At 39.2% G+C, this 21,364-nt stretch overlaps 1 protein-coding gene across 1 annotated transcript in view; it reads left to right on the top strand.

The window, feature by feature from the left end:
• Positions 1–1,193: 1,193 nt before the first annotated feature.
• hs6st1a (heparan sulfate 6-O-sulfotransferase 1a) overlaps positions 1,194–21,364 on the top strand; it is a 119,700-nt gene continuing 99,529 nt past the window's right edge. The window contains exon 1 of the mRNA XM_079611671.1: positions 1,194–2,003. Within this exon, the coding sequence (XP_079467797.1) occupies positions 1,483–2,003 (521 nt within the window). The 5' untranslated portion in view covers positions 1,194–1,482. The remainder of the gene's footprint in view (positions 2,004–21,364) is intronic.

Below are 21,364 nucleotides of genomic sequence, written 5' to 3'. Positions count from 1 at the left end.
TGTGTTTGATATGGAAGAGGTAAATATGATTGAGGTAAAGTAGTTTTAATGGAGTAAACTGTTTTTATAATACCAAAATTTATAGAATTTAATTGATAGAATTCAGTAATACATTTAATTATTTTTGCTTGCTTCTCTGAGCTCATTCACTGAGATTTTGTACATGCAATTCCCCACACAACAACAAAATAATAATAATTTAAAAATAATTGAGAGGCATGCTACTCTTGCACATTAATGAGGCAAAATCAAAAGCCAATGGCAATGCACGACTACAGTTCTCTATACACAACTCTATATACAACACAGCTCTCAATACTGCCCACTAGCTGTGGTGGAGGAGTCCAGGCTGAGTACTAGCAAAACCGTTTCTCTGTGTTGATTTTATGTTTCACTGTGTTTTCAAGTTGGTGTGTGGGCTCTCATTCCAAATACAAACTTTTCTTTTGCAAATGAATTAGGATTTTTGTCTTATCAGTGGTGGGCATACACATTTTTCTGCTCAATGACAAATTGCCATTTGGCAAGTCTATCATTAAAAAAATATATATCATCAAACAATTTAATCTATTACATAATTTCATTTTTTCCAGCAAGGACTATAACGCAGTTGAGCGACTATTTTTACTACTAATAGTTGAAAACACTCCATTATAATTTAAAGTAACGTTAAACATTTTAAACGTAACATGTATTTGACGTTGTATCCTCGTGTATGTTTTTCAATTTATTGCACTTTTGTATGTCATAAGTAGACATAGACTTTTTATTTACTATTTATTTTTATATAGGCCTAAAACTAGAAAGATTTTATATTTTTGTTGCGTTTTTATAGTTATGTTGTTTTTATTTAATAATTATACTTTTTATATTAACATGCTTTTTATTCTAGACTCATCAAGTTTATTCGTTTTTGATTCAAGTAATTTCTAAATTCATACAGTGCATAAGGGTGGTGTTGTTTGTTGTCAGTTTGAGGCATTAAGCCAGATTCATGCTTCTGTTAGAAAATCATATTTTATTTTATTCTAGGCAACTGTCGATTATTTTCCTCGGTTAATATTATTATTATTATTATTTGAGGAGGAACTGTCTGCTTGGCTTCTTGTGTCTTTTACAGAAATATCAAAATGCAATAAGAATAGCGGGCGTTCGCTAGAAACTAAATATTGTGCCCATTTGTGTTTGAGAGAGTGTGGAGCGCGCGCGTGTGTTGGGAAAGTGGGTGTCGCTGTGCACGCTGCTGGAGGAGCTTCACAGCGATGTGCCGAGGACTTTAAACACACTGTGTCATACAGTGGTGAAAGGAGGGAGATCGCGCCGTACTGGATCGTATACTGCAACACTTCTGATGCAATGAGTCCGACCGTTCCCATTCTGATCCAATGTGTCTGACGATTCACTTTCCGCGCGCGATGCTCTGACTGCCGTGTGTTTATATGGAGACACCCTAAAAAACAGGCAACCGGGAAATGGTAACACATGAACCTCCTCACTGGAAGGAACATGGTTGAGAGGAGCAGTAAATTTCTGTTCATCGTTGTCGGCTCGGTTCTGTTCATGCTGATTTTGTATCAGTACGTGGCTCCGGGGATGATGAACTTCGGCTCTCCGCACGGGTACATGCTGGAAGACGATGCGGATCTCTTCCCGACTCCTGATCCACATTACGTGAAGAAATACTATTTCCCCATCAGGGATCTGGAGCGGAGCTTGGATTTTGAAATCAAAGGGGATGATGTGATCGTGTTCCTCCACATCCAGAAGACCGGCGGCACCACGTTCGGGAGACACCTGGTCCAGAATGTCAGGCTGGAGGTTCCGTGCGACTGTAGACCGGGACAGAAGAAGTGTACCTGTTACCGACCCAATAGGAAAGAGACCTGGCTCTTCTCTCGGTTCTCTACCGGTTGGAGTTGTGGCTTACATGCGGACTGGACCGAACTGACCAACTGCGTTCCGGGGGTTTTGAACAAAAAGGAGAGCCGGATGAAAAACCAAAGGTGATGCGTGTAGAATTGTTTTTTTTTGGGGGGGAAATATTGTCTGTCTCAACCCAGTGAGCAGTCTACCGATATTTCTGCAGTCACAAAATACTGTCTCACACGTCTGAGGCACAGCCAGCGTGTAGAAAAACTTTAGTGAGTCAAGAATAGGCTACCACTTGCCCTCGTCTGCAATATATGTCAATGCGCAATACATAACTAAACAACAGTATCCACAAATGGGTATACCCATATTTCACTTTTATATGGGCTTTTCATACTGAACTTTGGTCAAAACCCCAGGTATGGCCAGTTTTAAGCCTGGGTAAAGAAACGTTCCACATTTGTAAATAGGGTTAGTACTGCATTGAGTTGTTAAACCCTGCACTACTTGCGATGCTAGAACTTAAACAGTTGTTCGGCAACAGACAACCAATCGTAAACTGCCCTAGTGCTTGCCTCGTTAAATATTCACGAACTGACGTACGTCGCGAAAACCTTCATGCGCTGCAGAGTTTAATAAGTGAAGCGGTTAAAGTATCACAGAAGACGTACGACAAGCACAGTGGGTCTAGGTGACATTTCCACGGACGGGCAAGTGGTTTTTGAAACAGGTCGCGTGCTGTTCCACCCCATCAAACCGGTGTTGTTGACAACAAGCTAACCCAAAGTTTTTAAATGTACAGTAGAAGATATTGGAAACCTGACGACTCAGAGTAAAGCATGAAACAAGATAACCTATAGCCCCTTTCACACAGAGATTCCGGAAAATACACGGATAAAGTGACCCGGGATTTGACCCGGGTTCGTTTGAAAATGGTTCATTCACACTGCCAGTGATTTGCCGGAATCAGAGAGCGCGTTCACACACAACCCGGGTATGTCCCGGATAGACGCGTGACGTTATGATGTGACGTATAAGGTGGCGAACGAACGATCTCAGCTTCGGCGCGGATTGCAAGGAGCTCTCGGGTCTCTGCTTCAGTCCAGTTTGCAGACATCTTTTCGTTCTTTCTTGTATCGATGACGAACACAAACTTTCTTCTAACAGAGTAACAGAGTCGCACGATAACTACCACATTGCGAAGGCTCGTGCATCATCACTACGACACACCCCTTACGGCATTTGTCCTGGCTTTTGTTCACACAGCGCGCGTTCCGGGTCTGAACACGGCAATGTTACTAGGTCCCCAACCCGGCATCGATCCCGGCATTAAACCCGGGTCGTGTTTGCGTTCACACAGAAGGCGTTCCGGCAATTTGCCGGCAATTTGCCGGGTTCAAAGTGCTGTGTGAATGGGGCTTAGGATTAAGTTTACCTGGGGTTAACAATGACCAGGGTTAACGGTTTCAAGTGTGCAAAGCCCACACAATGTTATGAGTTAAGTTGCAATTTCTGTTGTTTAATGAAACTGGATAACAACAACCTTTCAAAAATGAACATGCAACCATAGTATTTGATGTAAAAAAATCAGTAGAGTAACTGTTACTGAAAATGACGTAATGAAACATTAGAAATCTGTCTGTGATTGAATTTTTAGTTCTGTCTTGGCTTTTACTTGGTTACCACTGTTTTATTGTTACAGGAATTTTAGTAATTATACAATTTTGTCGAAATGTTTACCTTGTTAAAGTTTTGTGAAGTGAACATGGGTCCTATTATTACAGGACTTGCCGTGTCAAATGTTTGTCAGTTTCAATTTCTGCACGTTTGTGTTTTCTCCAATGATGGAGGTGGAAAATTACTGTGTTGTAAAACAGCCCCTTGTAAACACTGTGTGTACTGGCTGCCAGGATAGTGGTTACAGAACTCCCCACATCAGGACACTCCATAGCAGTCATGTCAGGAATAACTGGCCATTGGTAGTCAGTCAGTGTCAACTTGTATTCTGGATAAGAAATGTCAATTTGACTTCGTTATCTTTCTCCACTTACATGATGGTGACACAAAACCATTTAGATTCCGTTTCAGTCTGTTTAAAAGGAGTTAGTTACTGTTTGTGGAGTGTATTATGTTTACTTTTGGAACGATGCGAAATCCATCTCAGAGCCATGCACGTAGACTGTTTTAGTTTTTAATAGGATTTTTGTGGATTAAATTACCTAAGCCCTGCAAAGTCAAATACATCAGATCAGATTTAGCAAGTAATCACCAGCCCGACTCCTCTACCTAAAAGAACACAGTCTAGATCCAACATACCCTCGAGTGTAAAACATCCCGCGTATCACAGCGATGCCATTACTCTTGTTGCTTTTGGCGACCTTAGGAATGCAGCACTGATATGGATGCACATTCCTCTCCTTGATTAATCTCTCCTGTGATAAAGGCAGACAGACCACACCAGTGCTGTTCTTCTCTAATTTATCACGCATGTGTACATGCTCGTTCTGTCTGTGAAATTAGCACAGGGTCAATGGTAGAAGAGGTGAGAAGTTTTGTCATTTCTCATTTTCAATATCTGCATTATTCTGATAATTAGATGGGAAATACTGTGCGTAGATAATTCGGATTTGATATGCTGCTTTGTTGCACAGATCTAAGCACTCTTTTTAAAAAATTTTTTTCAAAGGACCAATCCATTGAAGGATTGAAACTTTGCACATTGCTTTTTCTCAAAGCTGTGAAACTAGCTAAATTAAAAAAAGGTTGTTTTTTTGCATTGGTAAAAATGCTCAGAATTTGACTTTGGGTGCTTTAGAAAAATGAAAAGTCATACTAAAATATGACAATTGAATCATGATGGTAGTCACATTGAATGCTGAGAAAAGGGGGGCTGTTTATGACCCATGAAATCTCTTGTGGAGATTTTGAACGGCTGAGGTTTGTATAGGTCTTTCTATAGGGCTTCATGATGTGTTTTTAGACTGTGTTTTTAGACATTTTCAAAAAGAAAATTTCAATGACAACTATCATGATGTATGCTCGCATATATGACCTGCAAGTAAAAACAAACAAACCTTTAAAAGTTTTTTTTTTTTTAGTTACCAGATTTCATAATTGCTCGATGCAGTTGGTTTTAATAATCACATTGTCAATTCAACCTGTTGCAGTGGTTGAACATTTCACAGGGATGTGCATTAAAGGTGCAGTAACCAATTTCTGAGAAACACTGTTGAAAGTGGATCGGGCTAAGCACAACAACACGCGTGTAGCCAATCAGCAGTTCGGGGTCGTAAGACTCATAATGAGAGAGAGTTAGCAAGAGCGAGACTCGAAGAAAGACTGTAGAAAGAGAGATAGCTGAGCGACATTACAAAAGAGAATATCAATTGAAAAGTGAAGGATTATGATCAGGCATACTTAAGTAACATGAGTTTTGTTTCACAGAACCAAGATATGCTGTTGTTGTAAAGTTAGCTATAGTAACAGGATATTTTTGAGTGTCATTGTTTGTCTGGAGCTGCTGTGGTGCTGGCGACTAACATCCAGCTCTTTCTTGTATATTTCTGTGTATCGTAACCGTATATGTTTACCGTATATTTTTTGTTCTTCCTTAACGTTCGTAGCATTATTTTGCTTCACTTCAGGTATGATAAAGAGACATCGTCTCGTGCATTTTGGGCGTGGAGCAATGAAAGGAGGGTGTGTTTGTTTGGATTGATTTAAAATATTTACAGTTTTTCTTGGAAATCGCTTACTACACCTATAAAGTAATTTTATGCTTTGTCGGTTGTTATAGTTAAAAGATCAGCAAGTATGTGGAACTTCTTATTTTACATTTTTTATATTTCTAATTATTTTCATAAATCTATAATTTTTATATGACTGATTTGTTAATAAAGAAAGGTCATTTGTTTGTGAATCACACTTTGTTGATTGGTTGCATTTGCTATCCTTTCAGTTGCAGTCTGACTCCCTATATAGATGTACACAATTCTAGTTTATTTGTGAAATCCTTTTTATTCAAAAATATTCTGAGATGTGTACTTCACCCTTACGCTCTTCAGTCTTCTTAACTGCTTATTCTTGAGATTAGGAGCCACAGCACAGGGTTTAACACCTGTTGTCAGTCCAGTGAGTTACAGTTCACGGAAGCCAGCGCCATTCCCACCGACAGGCAGGAAGCCATCTGACAGCTGTGCCAATCTGCATGCTAGTTAGACATGTTTAACGGGCTTGTTTACATTTAAATCTCTCTCGGCTCCTGAGACTTTGGGAGCGTTGCTCGCCCTCCTCTTCGTGACCATTAACATAGCGAAGGATGAGCTTTTAATCACACGTAGGTCTTATTCGGATTGTTGGTATTTCCAGTCACATTTTTCCAAATCGCATTCACGTCGTGCTGCTCCCCCGGGGACCTGGCGGACATGAGAGCGATGGGGGCATTTTAATTGCTTAACGAGATGTGTATCACCACATTCTCATCGAAGCACCGGTTGCAGTCGGGAAGCCATCTGGCGAGTGGCGTGTGTTGCTCTCAGGCATGAAGCACAGTGGTTTCAGATTGACCAGTGAACGGAGACCAGAGGAGAGTGGCTTCTCGTGTGGGTGTGAGGTGTGAGAATGTTTCCCACAGCGATGGGCGTGTGCAATCAGCCACCAGCGGTTGTGTTTTTGTCCCGGTGGACTACCAGGCATTGCCCCTGCTGCTCTAGACAGTATGTAATCTGTTTAATGAAGGGTCTGTGTCTGCTCTTTGACCAATAGGCTTGGTAAGAACGGTAGAAAGGGGGCCGCTGTCTGACAGACGCCCCTTAGTACGTTTAACAGTTCACCCCAAAAAGAAAATCTGTCAACATCAACTTCCCCTCATGTTGCTCAACTAATTCTGGCAGATAATAAGCTGATATGATCATTGATTTTAAAATTCTGTAATATTTTGTCTAAATGAATAAAGAATAAAACGCTAACAACTCAATCAGTTAAAAATGCTACAAGTGAATTTAGGCATCATTACTTGAATTAAAACGATTTAAAATAAATGCAATAAATTAGCCAATATATAGTGCATTCTTATTTTTATTTTTTTAGCAAAACATCCAGGTTGCTTTTTTCCATACAGCAAAAAGTGGATGGTGACCACTGGCTGTCAGGCTCCAAAAATGTGACTCTTTTGCTGCTTTTCTACTAGCCATACAATAGCTGCGAGAAACCGACTGAGATGTAGCTATTCATAACAGAATTCTCATTTACGAGTGAATTGTCTCTTTAAGTAATCTATTTGCCGTGATTTCCCATTTCTAGCCCTCATAGATGAAGATCGAGTCCCAGTTGGGGGGCAGCCTGGTTAGGAGACCTGGCGCAGTGATCAAGCAGACACAATTAACTTGAAATGACAAGGTGCCGATGGGGTACCAGACCACATTGTCATGTTCCTTATACTAGACATTTATTGTGATTATTTTGGGGAAAAATGAAATCGCACGTTTTATTGGCATGCAGTTATGAGCTGCAAAGAGTAATTTGAAAATGATCATATTAGGCCTATATGAGCTTGCCTTCAGATCATGGAGAGAGCAAGATCTGTATCCTCTGTAATTATCAAAACAGACAAAATAGAAAGAAACAAGTTCATCTGAAAGTTTCACTGGTAATTTACTTGTGTGTGTGTATATATTATATAATATATATATATATATATATGTATATGTATGTATATATATATATATATATATATATATATATATATAATTTTCCTAATTTTTCAGTTTAGCTTTTCATTTACTTTGTCATGTTGACGGTAATGTAACAAATGATTATTATATTATTTTATATTTAAGCATTAGTGATCTTAGACTTATGGACCCCGTTCTGAGTATCTATAAATATGTATTCTCCTAGGAATGTGCCCATGTGCCCATGTGTGTCTGTGTGCATGTGTATAAGTGATGAGAGAGGATTCTGGGACTTGTGCACCTACTGTCACTTTCCCCCCCCATGTCCTGTCTATTTAAAGATATTGCAGCAGATTTTGAGTCCAAGTCCAATAAACTAGCACATAAAAATCCTGCGGTACTGCTGTCAGTCTTTTCTTTTAATTTCGTATATATATCCACACTCATTACTCTCTCTCTCTCTCTCTCTCTCTCTCTCTCTCTCTCTCTCTCTCTCTCTCTCTCTCTCTCTCTCTCTCTCTCTCTCTCTCTCTCTCTCTCTCTCTCTCTCTCTCTCTCTCTCTCTCTCTCTCTCTCTCTCTCTCTCTCTCCATCTCTCTCCCTCCATCCCTCCATATCTCTTCCTGTTCCTTCAGCGATGTCAGTGTCTAATCAAACAGGCAAGATCATTTTCCACACTGTGGCTTTATGGATATGGGCCGCACAGTTTACCCCAAGCGTGACTAGAACATTAGAGAGAATGTCTTTTCATGGTAGATTTACTGTAATTTATAAAATGGCAGGCCCTTCTAATGGACAACTGCCTTCTGTATTATGAATAACAATATTTATTTGAATATATCAATATTTAATTTAATGATCTCACTATATGTGGGCGGGACATCATCACACTCACTGTCTGTGTACATATATAATGCTATGTTAAAATGTAGCCTATTCAAAATCTGTCTATAATTGGATTGATGGCCCAGTCTAATCTCAGGAAAAAAAATGACCATGTAAACTATTTTCTTAATTGGATTGTGCCGTGACTTATAGACTGGTCAGTGGATGAGACTAAATATCTGAGATATATGAGACTAAAAATCTCTTCTAAGATATTTTTTTTTGTTATGCTATAGAGAAAAACACCAATTATACTCATGGTAGCTTTCTCTGCTTCTGAATGTGGCAACTGGGACTATGGATGTGTTGAAGTTTTTTTTTTGGATATGTTAATCTGATTGCAACATATGAACAGAACGGATTGGATTCATTCCTAATGACAAAAATTAGTGCGTGTAAACATACCTTGTGAAGTTCAGTCGGCTCCATATTTCCTCAAGGTAGAGTTTGGAAGTTGGTTATTTTGGCACAGTAGATGATCGAGTGAAACAAATGTGTGAAGCCCAAAGCACCATTGTTGTAAAGAAACTATCAGTAGCAAGTAGTGCTTGATATTTGATGATGTTCTTTACTACAGTCAGTTATTGAAGATTGTGTCCTCCACATTTGGTTGTGGGGAATAAAGAGCCACTCTGTGACTCTTATAGGTTGGGTCCTTTGCTTAAGAGTGTGTGTGTGTGTGTTGGTGTAGGTTTGCCGCTCCACAAATTATAGTCTGATGTGGTTAGCAATTGTGTGATCTTTGTGGTTTGGAGGTCAGTAGCTCGGAGCTTATAAAATCCTCCAGCTCTCCGCGTGAACCGGGATTCTGGCTCTGGGAGCGTGAGGCAGATGGCTTGGCGGTCTCCAGATCTGCTTGGAGCAGAAAGCAGAGGTTCTGACGGTCCAATTTATCCCGGGCCGGTAAGAAAAAGAGCTTGGAGCCAGGCCTGATAGCAGTAGCCTGACCTCGATGTGTTAATCCCATCAGATCAGTGTGGATTAAATACAGGCTGCTCAAAGCCCGTTATGTGGTAATGTGGAATCTGTGCCCGCCCACCGCGAAATCACCCCGTGCTTTCGGACGAATTGCTCTAAGAACATTTGATTTCTATGTTTGCCTCCTATCTGCATTTTCACTTCAAATTGTGATATAATTAATCTTTAAACTTGTATTCGCAATTAGATATACTAGGTCTAAGGATGGGACACTAATCATCCGACTACTGACTAGATGCTTAGCAAAGTTGACTATTATATCCCTTTTTGATTTTAAATATTTTTAGCTACAATTAGCAGCATGCTGTGTTTGTGCACCGTAAAATCCTTACGGAAAAGTTGGGCCTTTAAATTCATCCACGGTATAGTACTGTGGTAACAGCCATGCACATTCAGATGTCTTTGGGACGTCATGTCTCAAACTGTATTGGGAGCTTCCCGCGATGAGTGTTACGTCATGTCAAGTTAAAAAAAAATCCAAGTTGAGTGTAATCTTACACGTGTAAAAATGCAGCTGGCCTTAAATCTTTGCTATTGTTCATGTTAACATTTATGTTTTATCTTGTTAATGGATTAAATGTGACCACCCTACCATTTGCAGTATTAAAATCGCATTGCTTTGTGATACCATGCTGAGGTCAATCATATATATATATTTTTTTTTCTTTTCTTTTTTTCTCATATTGTTTTTAAGATGCTATGCATTGCCAAGTCGTGTCTCGAGCTGCATTCTGTTCTGTCACTATTTTTGTCTAGCTATTTTGCACAACTCATTTAAATGGCCACTAAGGAACATGTCCAAGTGGCTTCTGGTGAACTTGAATCCAGCCTAATTATACTGGGATTCCATAAGATCAATTATTTGACTAGTCAGTCTGTCAACCTACTGACTGAATACATGTAACTTTACACATCCCTTGTAAGGGCATCCTAGCCAAAAATACCTTTTCACTTAATTTCTATTATAGGCTAAAAGCCAGTTTTCATATCTCTGGCTCTGATACTGAAAAGCTTCTTGTTTACCTCGTTCTTTGCTGATTATCTTGGCACATTTCTGCTTGTTGTCTGTGGAGGTTTGGTAATTGCTCGACAGCGTTCAATAGTGTTTCTCTTAGATAAGCTGTTTTTTTCCCTTCCTTTTTCAAAGAACGTCGGGCGCTATGGGGTGCTATCACTCACATTTCAGAGAGAGTGTTTTTTGTTGTTGTCATCTGACATCTCAACTGTGTGAAGACAAAGTGCTAACAGAGATTATAAGTGTGTGTGAACTGATCTAGGGCAGTTCAAGGGAAGGTCGTGACGGGCTGACAGTGCTTTAGGATCAGCATGCTAAATTAGCCAAGGACGCTGAGTTCTAGCAAACAAAGTGCTTACCTGGAGAAGCTTCCTCTCTCTTTGTGTACTTTATGATCGTTAGCTTACATGTGTAAAGATGATACTGGCCTGAAATCCTCTGTAAAACACAGAGATGTTAATGTGAACAACAGCACTCTAATAACTAGTATTAAAGTGTATATAATATGTATATCTAATTTATATAACTGCTGACTGCTTGACCATGACACAATTGGCCACTCTTTATTATTATATATTCAGATTTGTTTTTTTTACTTCACAGCCAGGTCAGTTTCACAACTTACTTGCATATTAATATGAATGAGACAAAGTAAGTTCACAGGCTGCCGTCTGATAATATAGATCCTGTGGCCCGTGAAGAGAAACGTGCCCTTGAGCTGGACCTAATGTCTGCACTGCATGATTGAGCGCTTCAGTGCCTCCTCTATCTCTAATGGCTTTTTAATAAACAAAGACTTGACCAGCCTTCAGCCTGCCCTTTGTGTTTAGCATAAATGAATACATGAAGATGAACACAACTCCGCTGCTAATGCTAGAGTGAACGTGGTTGCTCTGGTCTTTTTTTATTTATTTTTTCTCGCTCCTGCTATAGCTTTTTATGGGTGCAGTTTTCTATATCTAATGTCCTTGTTTACAAAACCCTTTTGCGTAAAAAAAAAATTCTCTCTGGTCATCTCTGCTTTTCGCTCTCATTACGTTAAAAAAACATTTGTTTTATTCCTGTGTGATTTGGAATCTTGTTCAAATTTTCTTCACTTTCCAGTTTTGGCCAGTGTGGCTCCTGCCGAAACGTTGCTGGCGTTATGATGGACATTGGCTTTGAAGTCTTGTTGTGCGCCGCGCTGCCAGGTAAAAGCCCTCGGCGATAGCACCAAATTGATTTCTGCATGCTGTGGACAAATTGCCACGCAATGACTAATTAGCAAACATTTTTATAATTCATAATTAGGGCCTCCACTCTCCCTGTGTGAGTTGGCTCGCTGCCGAGCGTTAATTTGCAAAGCCACGAATTCCGCCTTGAAATCATAAAGACTGTCAACTTCCCTCAACCAAAAGCTGAAGCAGGTGCTTCACTATTTCTAAAAGACTTCCTTCTTCAGGCCGTCTGATGTTAGGAGACCGTTTTAGTGTTCATTTCAAAACTCTTGACAATCCCAGGCTGCCTAAGAAGAAAAACCGCAATGGGCGAAAGTCTAAATGGTCAACTATAATTTCATATCAGCTCTGTATAACTCACTGGAAAACCTGTTTCATCACATATGCATGTGAACTCTGTGGTCTTTATAAGTGCGATAATAAAACAATTTAAACTTCGATTTATATTTTATGTCCATTTATGTATTTGTTTGATAAGCAGCCATGTAATGAGTGTGATAATGAATTATAAACCGTTTTGGAGTGATATAAAAGATCCTGATCACCCTGTCTGGGTTTATTAGTGGTAATGACCGACTGACTGTATGTTATCTCTTCCGTAATAAATGTAATTTTTTTTTTTTTAAAGCAGAGCTGGAGGAGAACGCCAAACTTTCCGACTGTTATAAGTTATAACCCACAATTACTTTCACCTAAGTTCACTTATGCAAGTAAATGATCCACAGCACTATTGTTTGTAATATACTAGACTGTAAATGACTAAGTGCAAAACAATTGAACAGAAGTTTCTTAATAATGACTCATGGGTTTGTCTCTCGTCTGTGCTATTTTATTCTATGAAGGTTAATGATTTTTAGTACATGTGCTTCCCACTTAACATGCAGTCTTTTAATGAGCATTTGCATAACTACACAGCATTCATATAACAAGCGTATAAACTAATGTTTTTAAAGTCGATTTTTAAACTCATTTCAGCAACTTTTAGTGTCTTTGCGCTTCTCACATGTTTTATAAATTGTGATCCACCTCCGTTTTTTGTTTTTGTTTGCTAAATTTAGAAATGTAGCACATTTTATGGGGATTTATTTAGCTTGATTTTTATTTTTTAAGGAACAACTCAAGATTTTTGGGTAAGATATTGTGCATGAAAGGTGCATGCCTTTGTAAACTTTGGAAAATGGATTGATCCATTTTTAAAGATATCTCCCAGTGATCTACTGATGCTCTTTGATAATGCTTAAGAGAGGTCAAGTGCATCTATCATTTATGCATCTTGGTGGTGTATCGGATGAGTATCCATTGAACGTGCCAAATATCTCGAAGTTGTGGAAAGTTGTTTAATGGGACAGTGGTGCAGAGTCCTGCAGACCATTTGACCTCAGATTTTGTTTTAGTAGTGTGCAATGATGATGAGAACGAAATGTAAAAATGAAATGTGAAAAAAGAGTCCAAAACCTGGTGCACACTGTGCGATTTTGGCCACGAATTGGCCGTCTGAGACAAATTTTGCGAATCTGAAAAAATTCCTCTGATCCTAGGATAATCTGAAGTCTTTGATTGTTAGTTCGACATGTCCATTGACAGCCGATTAATGACCGTTGCGATAAAAGTTGACCTCAGACGAAATTCTGGCAGTGTCAGAAGATTTGACTTACAGTCCTGCAGTGTGGCTTCTCCTACGACTACCGCCAAATTCTCTTCTTTTTTCAGGACAATCCATGACCAAAATTAACGTTAGAGATTTCTTTGTAGACACCATTTCAACTGTCACCGAACGTGTCATTGATTGATGATGTAAAACTTGCATGCGTCCGTTTTTAACGCGTCTTGACTGCCGTACATTCTGACATTTATGACAACTGACATCTTACAGTGTGACATGGCTTACAGCGATGATCGTGTTCGTACAGTCTGACAAGCAACAATCGTAAAGGACTATAATAAATCGCACAGTGTGCACCCGGCTTTAAGCGATGTTGGGATAGTATTCCTTTTTTAAACTATGTCTGAGTTATTTGAGACTATTAAGGTCAGATGTCTGTAATTAAACTGATTTGGATGGGATTGGTATCTTTGTAGAAATTGCCAAGTGGCAGCATCTGTTGTCAAGATATGGGTGTTACATGATATAGTACATGATGTGCTTTGGATGCGAGGTTATGGGTAAAAAATTACATTACAAAATATGATCTATATTATAATTAAGAGAAGGCATTAATTAAGGATGCATCTACAATGGCCATTTTGAGCAGTTCATGATCAGACTCCCCTAATTGACAGCATTTGCTTTACTTATGCCATTCAACGAAGGTCAAATTAAATGAGAACAGTTAGCCGGAAAAACAATAGACAGCTTGCTTATTAATTTCAACACGACATGCTAAATCCCAACAGGATAAAAATCCCCATGCGTGTCTCGTGTGAGTAGGGCTTAAGACTCCCTTTCCCCGGGTCCTGTACCGCCACACTCTAGAGAGCACTGAACTGGGGAGGAAAGTTTATTTGTGGGGGCCGTATTATGGCACATGATGTTCTTGTATTATGCGTTTTTCTGCTGATACGGCCATGCTGTCGACAACTCCAGTGAGCTGGCAGCTCAGTGCGGCGTTATCTACTAAAGTAAGAGCGAGAGAGAGGGAGCACAGGCTTGATTTATTGCCTCTGCAGAGGAGAGAGCGAGAGAGGAGGGGTGAAGAGTGAGAAAGAGAAGCGAGATTCTTCCTTTGAGTCTCTGGAGTTGAGTGAGACAGGTTGGAGTTTGAGCCGAGCGAAAGAGGAATCCAAATGAATGAAGAGGTGCTGATTTTTTTTTTCTCCCTCATCTGCAAAAGACTTTCCCCAAAACTTCTCTGCTTCTCCACATCCAGTCCGACTCTTCTGTGTCCCTCTCCTGGGAACCTGCTATAGACCTCATCTGACCGCTGCTCAACAAAAGCCTCTCTGGAATTACCCAGCATGCTTCGCGGTCTGCAGAGAGTTCTGCCTTGATGCTTTTCTGGTGGTGGAGGGAGAGAACACCCCCGCTGTGTTATTAAGCCCTGTTTGAGTCCAAACTCAGTCTTGAGAATTCCAAGATAGCTTGCGTGCAGCTTTTCCCACTTTATTCCGGTGTGTTTGTTTGTACTGAGAAATTGCATAACGCCTCATAAATTTGTACAATCGGTTACACATTAGCAATGTCTGACTGGGATAGTCTAAGCAAATAAACTTCCGTAAATCATTCATCGAGTATAATAGTTGATTCCTGCATCACTCTTACAGAAACATACTGTGGTGTTTATTTCAGTCTGTCATGATGATAACACCATGGTTTGCTTTAAAACGTTTTTGTTTCTATTTCAATAAAACTAAGTTTTCTCTTTACAATAGAAAACAATTTCAACCCATATATTAGTTTAATACAGTCAATTTTTTTTAAAAGTAATGCACTTACAAAGAAAGTCTATTGACCAAGATATTCAAGTGGTTTTAAAAGCATAAATGGTCACTTTCTCTATCCAAAACTTTATTATTTGAACTGTAAAATCATATTATATTATATTATTACAAACCTTGGGACATGTCAAATTATTAGAGACTTGATTATCATATAGAAGTACCATAGTATTATCCACCAGATTCCATCAATTATGTTCATTTTGAACAAAAAGAGATTATCACGTTTTTGTCAAAGACCATTTCTGGATCGGATTCAGAACAATGATTAAAAGACATAGATTAAGTAGATGGAGTCCATCAACACCCCCAAACCTTGCAAAGTCCTAATAGCCTACTTTTTCATAGGTTCAAAATTGAATTTGGCTGTTTTGATTTATATGATGTTGAATGTTTGATGATGGCGGAACATGAAAACATGGATTGCTGCATGGGAAATTCTAGCGATGGAGCTTTGTGTCATAAAAGAAAAAGAGAAATTCTGTCAATGGCAGGTGAAGAGTTAAACATCAATGTAACTGCCACAGTTCTTTTTGAGTCATTCACACAAAAGTCATTCACTCGGACTCCATTATTTATTTTCATTTTAAACAGATTTGTTCACAAGAAGTGTCTGTTTCCTGAACATTAGAGATGCCATACTCCCACTTGAGTGAGTTTACAGATCTGTATTGACACAAAGGGGCTTTATGTTTCAGAATGTTTATTTAATGAACTATTCATATGAAGTGCATCAATCTCTTCCCGCTCACATCTGTGCCCGGTTGGGGCGTCAGTCGTCCCGTGTCAGTGGCCCTATAGGAGGCAGCCCACAAAACCCCTTTTCTCTCTCTGTCTCTCTGAGAGCAGCAGGAGGGAGATGGGATCTCTGCTAATGTGAGGCCTCTTAAAAACAAGCTCCCAGGTCTCTTGTGTTTTCCAAAGAAAGATTTACATTCTTTTGCATGGAAAAGTGGGGTCATTGTTGGTTAAAACGACCTCACCCTGCGTCTACAACAAGCTGAGATTGGAATTCTGATGAACTTGTTTAAATGGTGCAACTTTAGCTTTGTATTTTTTATCGCTGTCTCATTTGCACACCCTGTTGTATGTGCAGTTTTTTTTTTCAGTGACGGGGGCATTTGCTTCTGAATGAGTTTATGAAGTAGTAAGGATTATCTTTAATGTTTTGGTGATGTGTTAAAGGAATAGTTCACCCAAAATTAAAATTGTCATCTTGCTCATCCTCATGCCATTTGCAACGTATAAGACTTTTTCTCCTGTGAAAAGCAAAAGGAGATGTTTTTCAGAATGTGTGGGCTGCTCTTTTCCATACAACAAAAGTTGATGTTAATTATAAGTCAAATTTATATTGTTATTATTTATTTATTGTTATTGATGTATAGGATGTATATTGATAATTTCTTCTTTATTAATACATTTAATTGTGTTTTTTGTATTTTTTAAAATACTATTATAGTATTAATTCATAATTTGGATTAGCTTTTTTTAATTTAAACTTTAGATTGCGAATTTAGGTTTTATTAATTTTGTGTGCTTTTATCATTTTTTTAAATACATTTTTATCAATAAATTTTTAGCTTTAATTTATTTTTATTTCAGTTATAATGCAGTAATTTTAGTACTTCAGCTTCGGCTTTTTTCAGTAAGTTACCAAGGCATCATTTCTAATTTTTGTTTAGGTTAATTTTTTTCCATCTAATATTTATATTTATTTTATTTCATTTTCAGCTTCAATTGAATTACCAAAAACAAATGTAACAGTTTTGGTTTTTGTTAAAAACAGCGGTTATAGTGCACATGCTCCAGACAAGTTTCCCATGCGACACTTGTTTAAATCTAAGTTTTGACATTTCCTAGTCCCATTCCTTCTCTTTTTTCCCAGTAATTGCCTGTCCCTGTCAATAAAAGTGGCGAAAAGCCCAATAAGTACATAAAAATGGGGTCCTATGTGGTGAAAGCCCTTGTGATTCACTCTGTTGGGTTTTATGTGACTCCAGTGATAGACTGAGTACTCACTGCTCCACAGCCTTTATTTGAGGGCTGACATTTCAGCAAACGTTGATACTCTCCATATCAGTGCTTAAACATGATGGATGACTCACAAGAGCTTTGTTGACTTGTTAGTAGATCACACGGCAGCTTCTGGTAAACGACTGAAGATCACAGTCATGGAGTCATTGGCCAGGCGTGCATGTCGGCATGAATTCGCTCTTGAAAGATGAGGTCGGAGCATTGACTATATGTTTAACTGTCACGTTCTAGAACCTATTTATCACACTATTGTGTGTGTGTTTGAGTTTTTGTCTGATCTGCTAACCTAGTCAAAATCTTCCCAAAACGCTGTTTGAAATTGTTCTTTCTTTACTTTTCTTTACACTGTTATGTTGGGCTAGATTTAGTGTGCTGTGATTGTCTCTTGAGGGCGTATTAAACACTCATTTTTACATCGAAGTGTTCTGCAGTATGGAAAACATCTCAAGTCAAGAATTATGCAGGTTTTTGCATATGAGATAGGACTTGAGTAGTGTTGAACTGTTTTCTAATATGGGCTTTCACCAGTATATCTCTAGAGTTATTATCCATGTTGGATGGAGCATAAGAAATAAGTTCATTTTTACATATCAAATGTGCCAATTTTTTTCCCTGAAGTCCACTTATAATGTTTTATATTATTATAACTTATAATAGCAGTCTAGTTTTCATAAATGTCCCATAAGAATTGTGACTTACTGGACCAAAAAGTCGTGGAGAATTATAAAGCCAAGAAACCTATTCGTTTTGTTGTTATGTTGTTGTTAAGAACAAACTCTTTTGGTCATGATTGTTGGATAAGGATTTGTGTGTTTTTACTTGCAAATTGATGAAATATTTTAGAGCTGAGCATAGCGAGAAAAACCTACAATTATTGTATTCAAATAATTCCTTGATTTGAAAAGATTTTATGAATTTCCATCATTTACTCAGCAAAAAGGAACGATCCTCTTGGTGTTAAACTACTTGCAGGTTTATTTGCTGATTTACTTAAACAATTTGCACCAGTTAATGTGATTTACTTTTGCACAGGAAGTGAAACCTGTGCCATCACCTTTTGTATAGAGGAGAGAGAGAGGTTGAATTAATGAGTAAAAGAGAGAGAAAGTGACTGACTATTAGAAACTGAGTAAGACAGGGATGAAGGGAATAATGCAAGGAGAGGTGAGGGTGATGTGGGGCGGGGGGATATTCCGTCATAATCCAGCTGTTGCCGTGACATGAATCAGGTGACCTTTGGCTGTCAGCATCTCAGTCCATTACAGAAGATGATTTGCCATCAACGAGAGGAGAGAAATGCGGGAGGTTGCAGAGGAAGCAGAAAAAAAACCTATATCCACTGACAGAAAGCCATAATGTAAGGGAGGGAGATGGAAGGAGGAGGAAATGAAGAGTGAGTGTATGAAAGAGTGAAGGAGTGCAAGTACTTGGCAAGAGTTGGCAAGAGTACAATGAGATGTCATTTTTTTTTTACTTTCTGTTTGTATGGTGATGTATTGAAAGGATTTGTCTGCCTGCCATGAGTGGGAGCGTCCCCTGTGGTTTCCTGTTGTCTGGATCATTTTTTATTTTTTACACACTTCACAAGTCCCTCCTGATGTCCACGTCACTGAGACCGGTAGGATTTCACCTGAATCTTGTATCCTCTGTGAGATGTATGCAATCAGACTGAAATTTGTGTTTTTGTTATAGGCATTGTAGCTGGAATCAAACAGGCCGTGTGAAACCACCCCCTTTGCTTGACAAGCGTGCTAATTGAATTGTGGGAAAATGCTAATCGTGGACTTGTAGGGGAATGTTGGATTCTTTCTCTGCTGACTTTGCAACGGGTTCTTGCGAACATAAGTGCTTTTGACGGTTGTTTAGATGTGATTTATCTATGCTGTTTTTATGTCATTCGTGATCTAACCAGTCAAGACGTACGCAACAGATCATCAGATTTGTCACAGTATGCAGAGCTAGTTGTGTGGTAAAGTGGTCAATTTGCGGGGCCATCCATCCATCCATCCATCCATCCATCCATCCATCCATCCATCCATCCATCCATCCATCCATCCATCCATCCATCCATCCATCCATCCATCCATCCATCCATCCATCCATCCATCCATCCATCCATCCATCCATCCATCCATCCATCCATCCATCCATCCATCCATCCATCCATATTTTAATATATTCTAAAATTTTATTTATTCCTTTGAGGGTACAGCTGAATTTTCTGCATCAATACTTCAGTCTTCAGTGTCACATGATGATCCTTCGGAATCATTGTAATATAATTTTTGCCCCAAGATTATTTCAAGAAAACAGCAGTTATTTGAAATATAAATCTTTTGTAACATTATAAATGTCTTTACTGTCACTTTTGATGCAACCTCGCTGAATAAAAGTATTAATAAAAAAAGTCTTAGGCCGGTGACACACTGGATGCGTGGCGTGAGCGTGGCGTTTCTGTTGCATGTCAGCTGCGTGGCAGCTGCGTCGCGTTTTCTCTGTTTTTACACACCAGAACCGTGCCTGACGCGGCGCTGCTGCTGCTGTAGGTGACAGAGGGACAGAGTAGGTGACAGAGTTTCTCCACCTCTTCAATTAACCTGCCGTCGTCCATCGTTGCAAACTCGAAGTGTAGCCTACTTGAAAGTGTCAAGTCGCGTGATTTGGATCACCCTTGTTCACATATGGGGAGAGAGTTGTGGAAGGCTATACTTCATGTTAAGCATACTTACATATAAAGCCTACTGATAAAGGACACCGTCAACAGTATTGACGGCAAAATAGACTATGTTTGACAGGTGCAATATTTGAAAATCAATAATTATTTATTTTTTATTTTTTTAAATTACATTTATATCTGAATTTATTTCAACCTATAGACTTTCAAACATCAAAATGTCATTAATTAATATGTATTTGTGTACAAAATGACATATAAACATATTGTCCTATTATATTTTGCCTGTAAACGCTTCCAACACGCTTGCGTGTCGTGTGAAAAATAGGCGTCGGTTCTATTTCTAGCATGCACGCGTTTTCCGTGCCTGAGACGCGCGTGTCACGCAAGCAGTGTGCAAGCTCTAACCTGTTAACATGGGAGCCGAAATAAAAACGGACACGCCACGCAGCTGAGACGCTTATGCCACGCATCCAGTGTGTCACCGGCCTTACTGACCCCAAACTTTTGAGAAGTAGTAGGCCTATATATTTTAGATGTATTATCACATTTTTTCATCAGTAATTTTGTTAACGAACTAACAGTCCTTCAGTTGTTGCAAGCGTGTTGCTTCATCTTGCCTGGCCTGGTTACGACAAGGTGTCAGTCTTACATGACGTGATTGTGACTTTGAACAAGCGGTGTGAAGTTCTCGACCTTGACGCTTAATAGCGGAGTTCTACTCTACAAGCAGATGCTAGTGAAGAGCGAGAGAGAGGAAAAGGTGTCTGACAGAAGAAGACGACTATGGCGAAGTGTTTCTCAGCGATACGCCGTGTCCGCCCTCACAGTCACTTAGCATTTTGACAGAGCATCTCGAGCTTTTCAAGCTCCAAGACTCTAAAGTGCACTTAACAGCTTACTATAACAACGTGTTTTTTGCCGTGCACTCGAGGCCTGCTCCGAAGAGCACTTCCTCCGACTTGTAGGGTCGAAGATGATGTGCTTCTCTTTCTCTTTTACTCTCTCTCCACCGTGTTTGTTTTCACGTCGTCATCAGTCACTTCGCATCTGATTGACAAGCGTGCTGAATCATCTGGAGACAGCTAATGCACATTTCGTGTTTCGCAGAACATTTGAACCGCTGAAAGTGCATTGGGTAAAACTCACCGTCTGAGTGCTATCTGACTTGTTTTGCTTTAGACATAATATGTTGTAATGGAGTATTTGTTTTCACACAGCTTGCCGTTTTTTTTATCCTTGTGCATATAATGGTTAATTATATGATTTCTAGTATAGCAATGTTGGAGCATTTATTCAGACATTTAAAATGTAGCATGGGGAAGTTTACCAGCATAAATTACAGCCACTCAAAATGTCTGAGTGAGTTGTTTTACACTCTAATGTTTTGAAGCTTCCTGCGACTCGAGGAAGTGATGCGTCAGGAAGCAAAGGGCCGCTATCAGGAAGAGATCAGATCTCTATCTGCGATAGGACAGTGATTGGGCTCAAATTGTGTCATGTGATCTTCATCTTCATCCTCCGAGGGATATTTCTTCATATGCAGATGACCTTTGTTAAAGGTCGTTGAGCCATTGTGCTATCA

This window comes from Phoxinus phoxinus (assembly GCF_949152265.1).
Source record: "Phoxinus phoxinus genome assembly, chromosome: 5".
NCBI lineage: Eukaryota > Metazoa > Chordata > Actinopteri > Cypriniformes > Leuciscidae > Phoxinus > Phoxinus phoxinus.
This window is presented reverse-complemented; position numbering and strand designations above follow the sequence as displayed.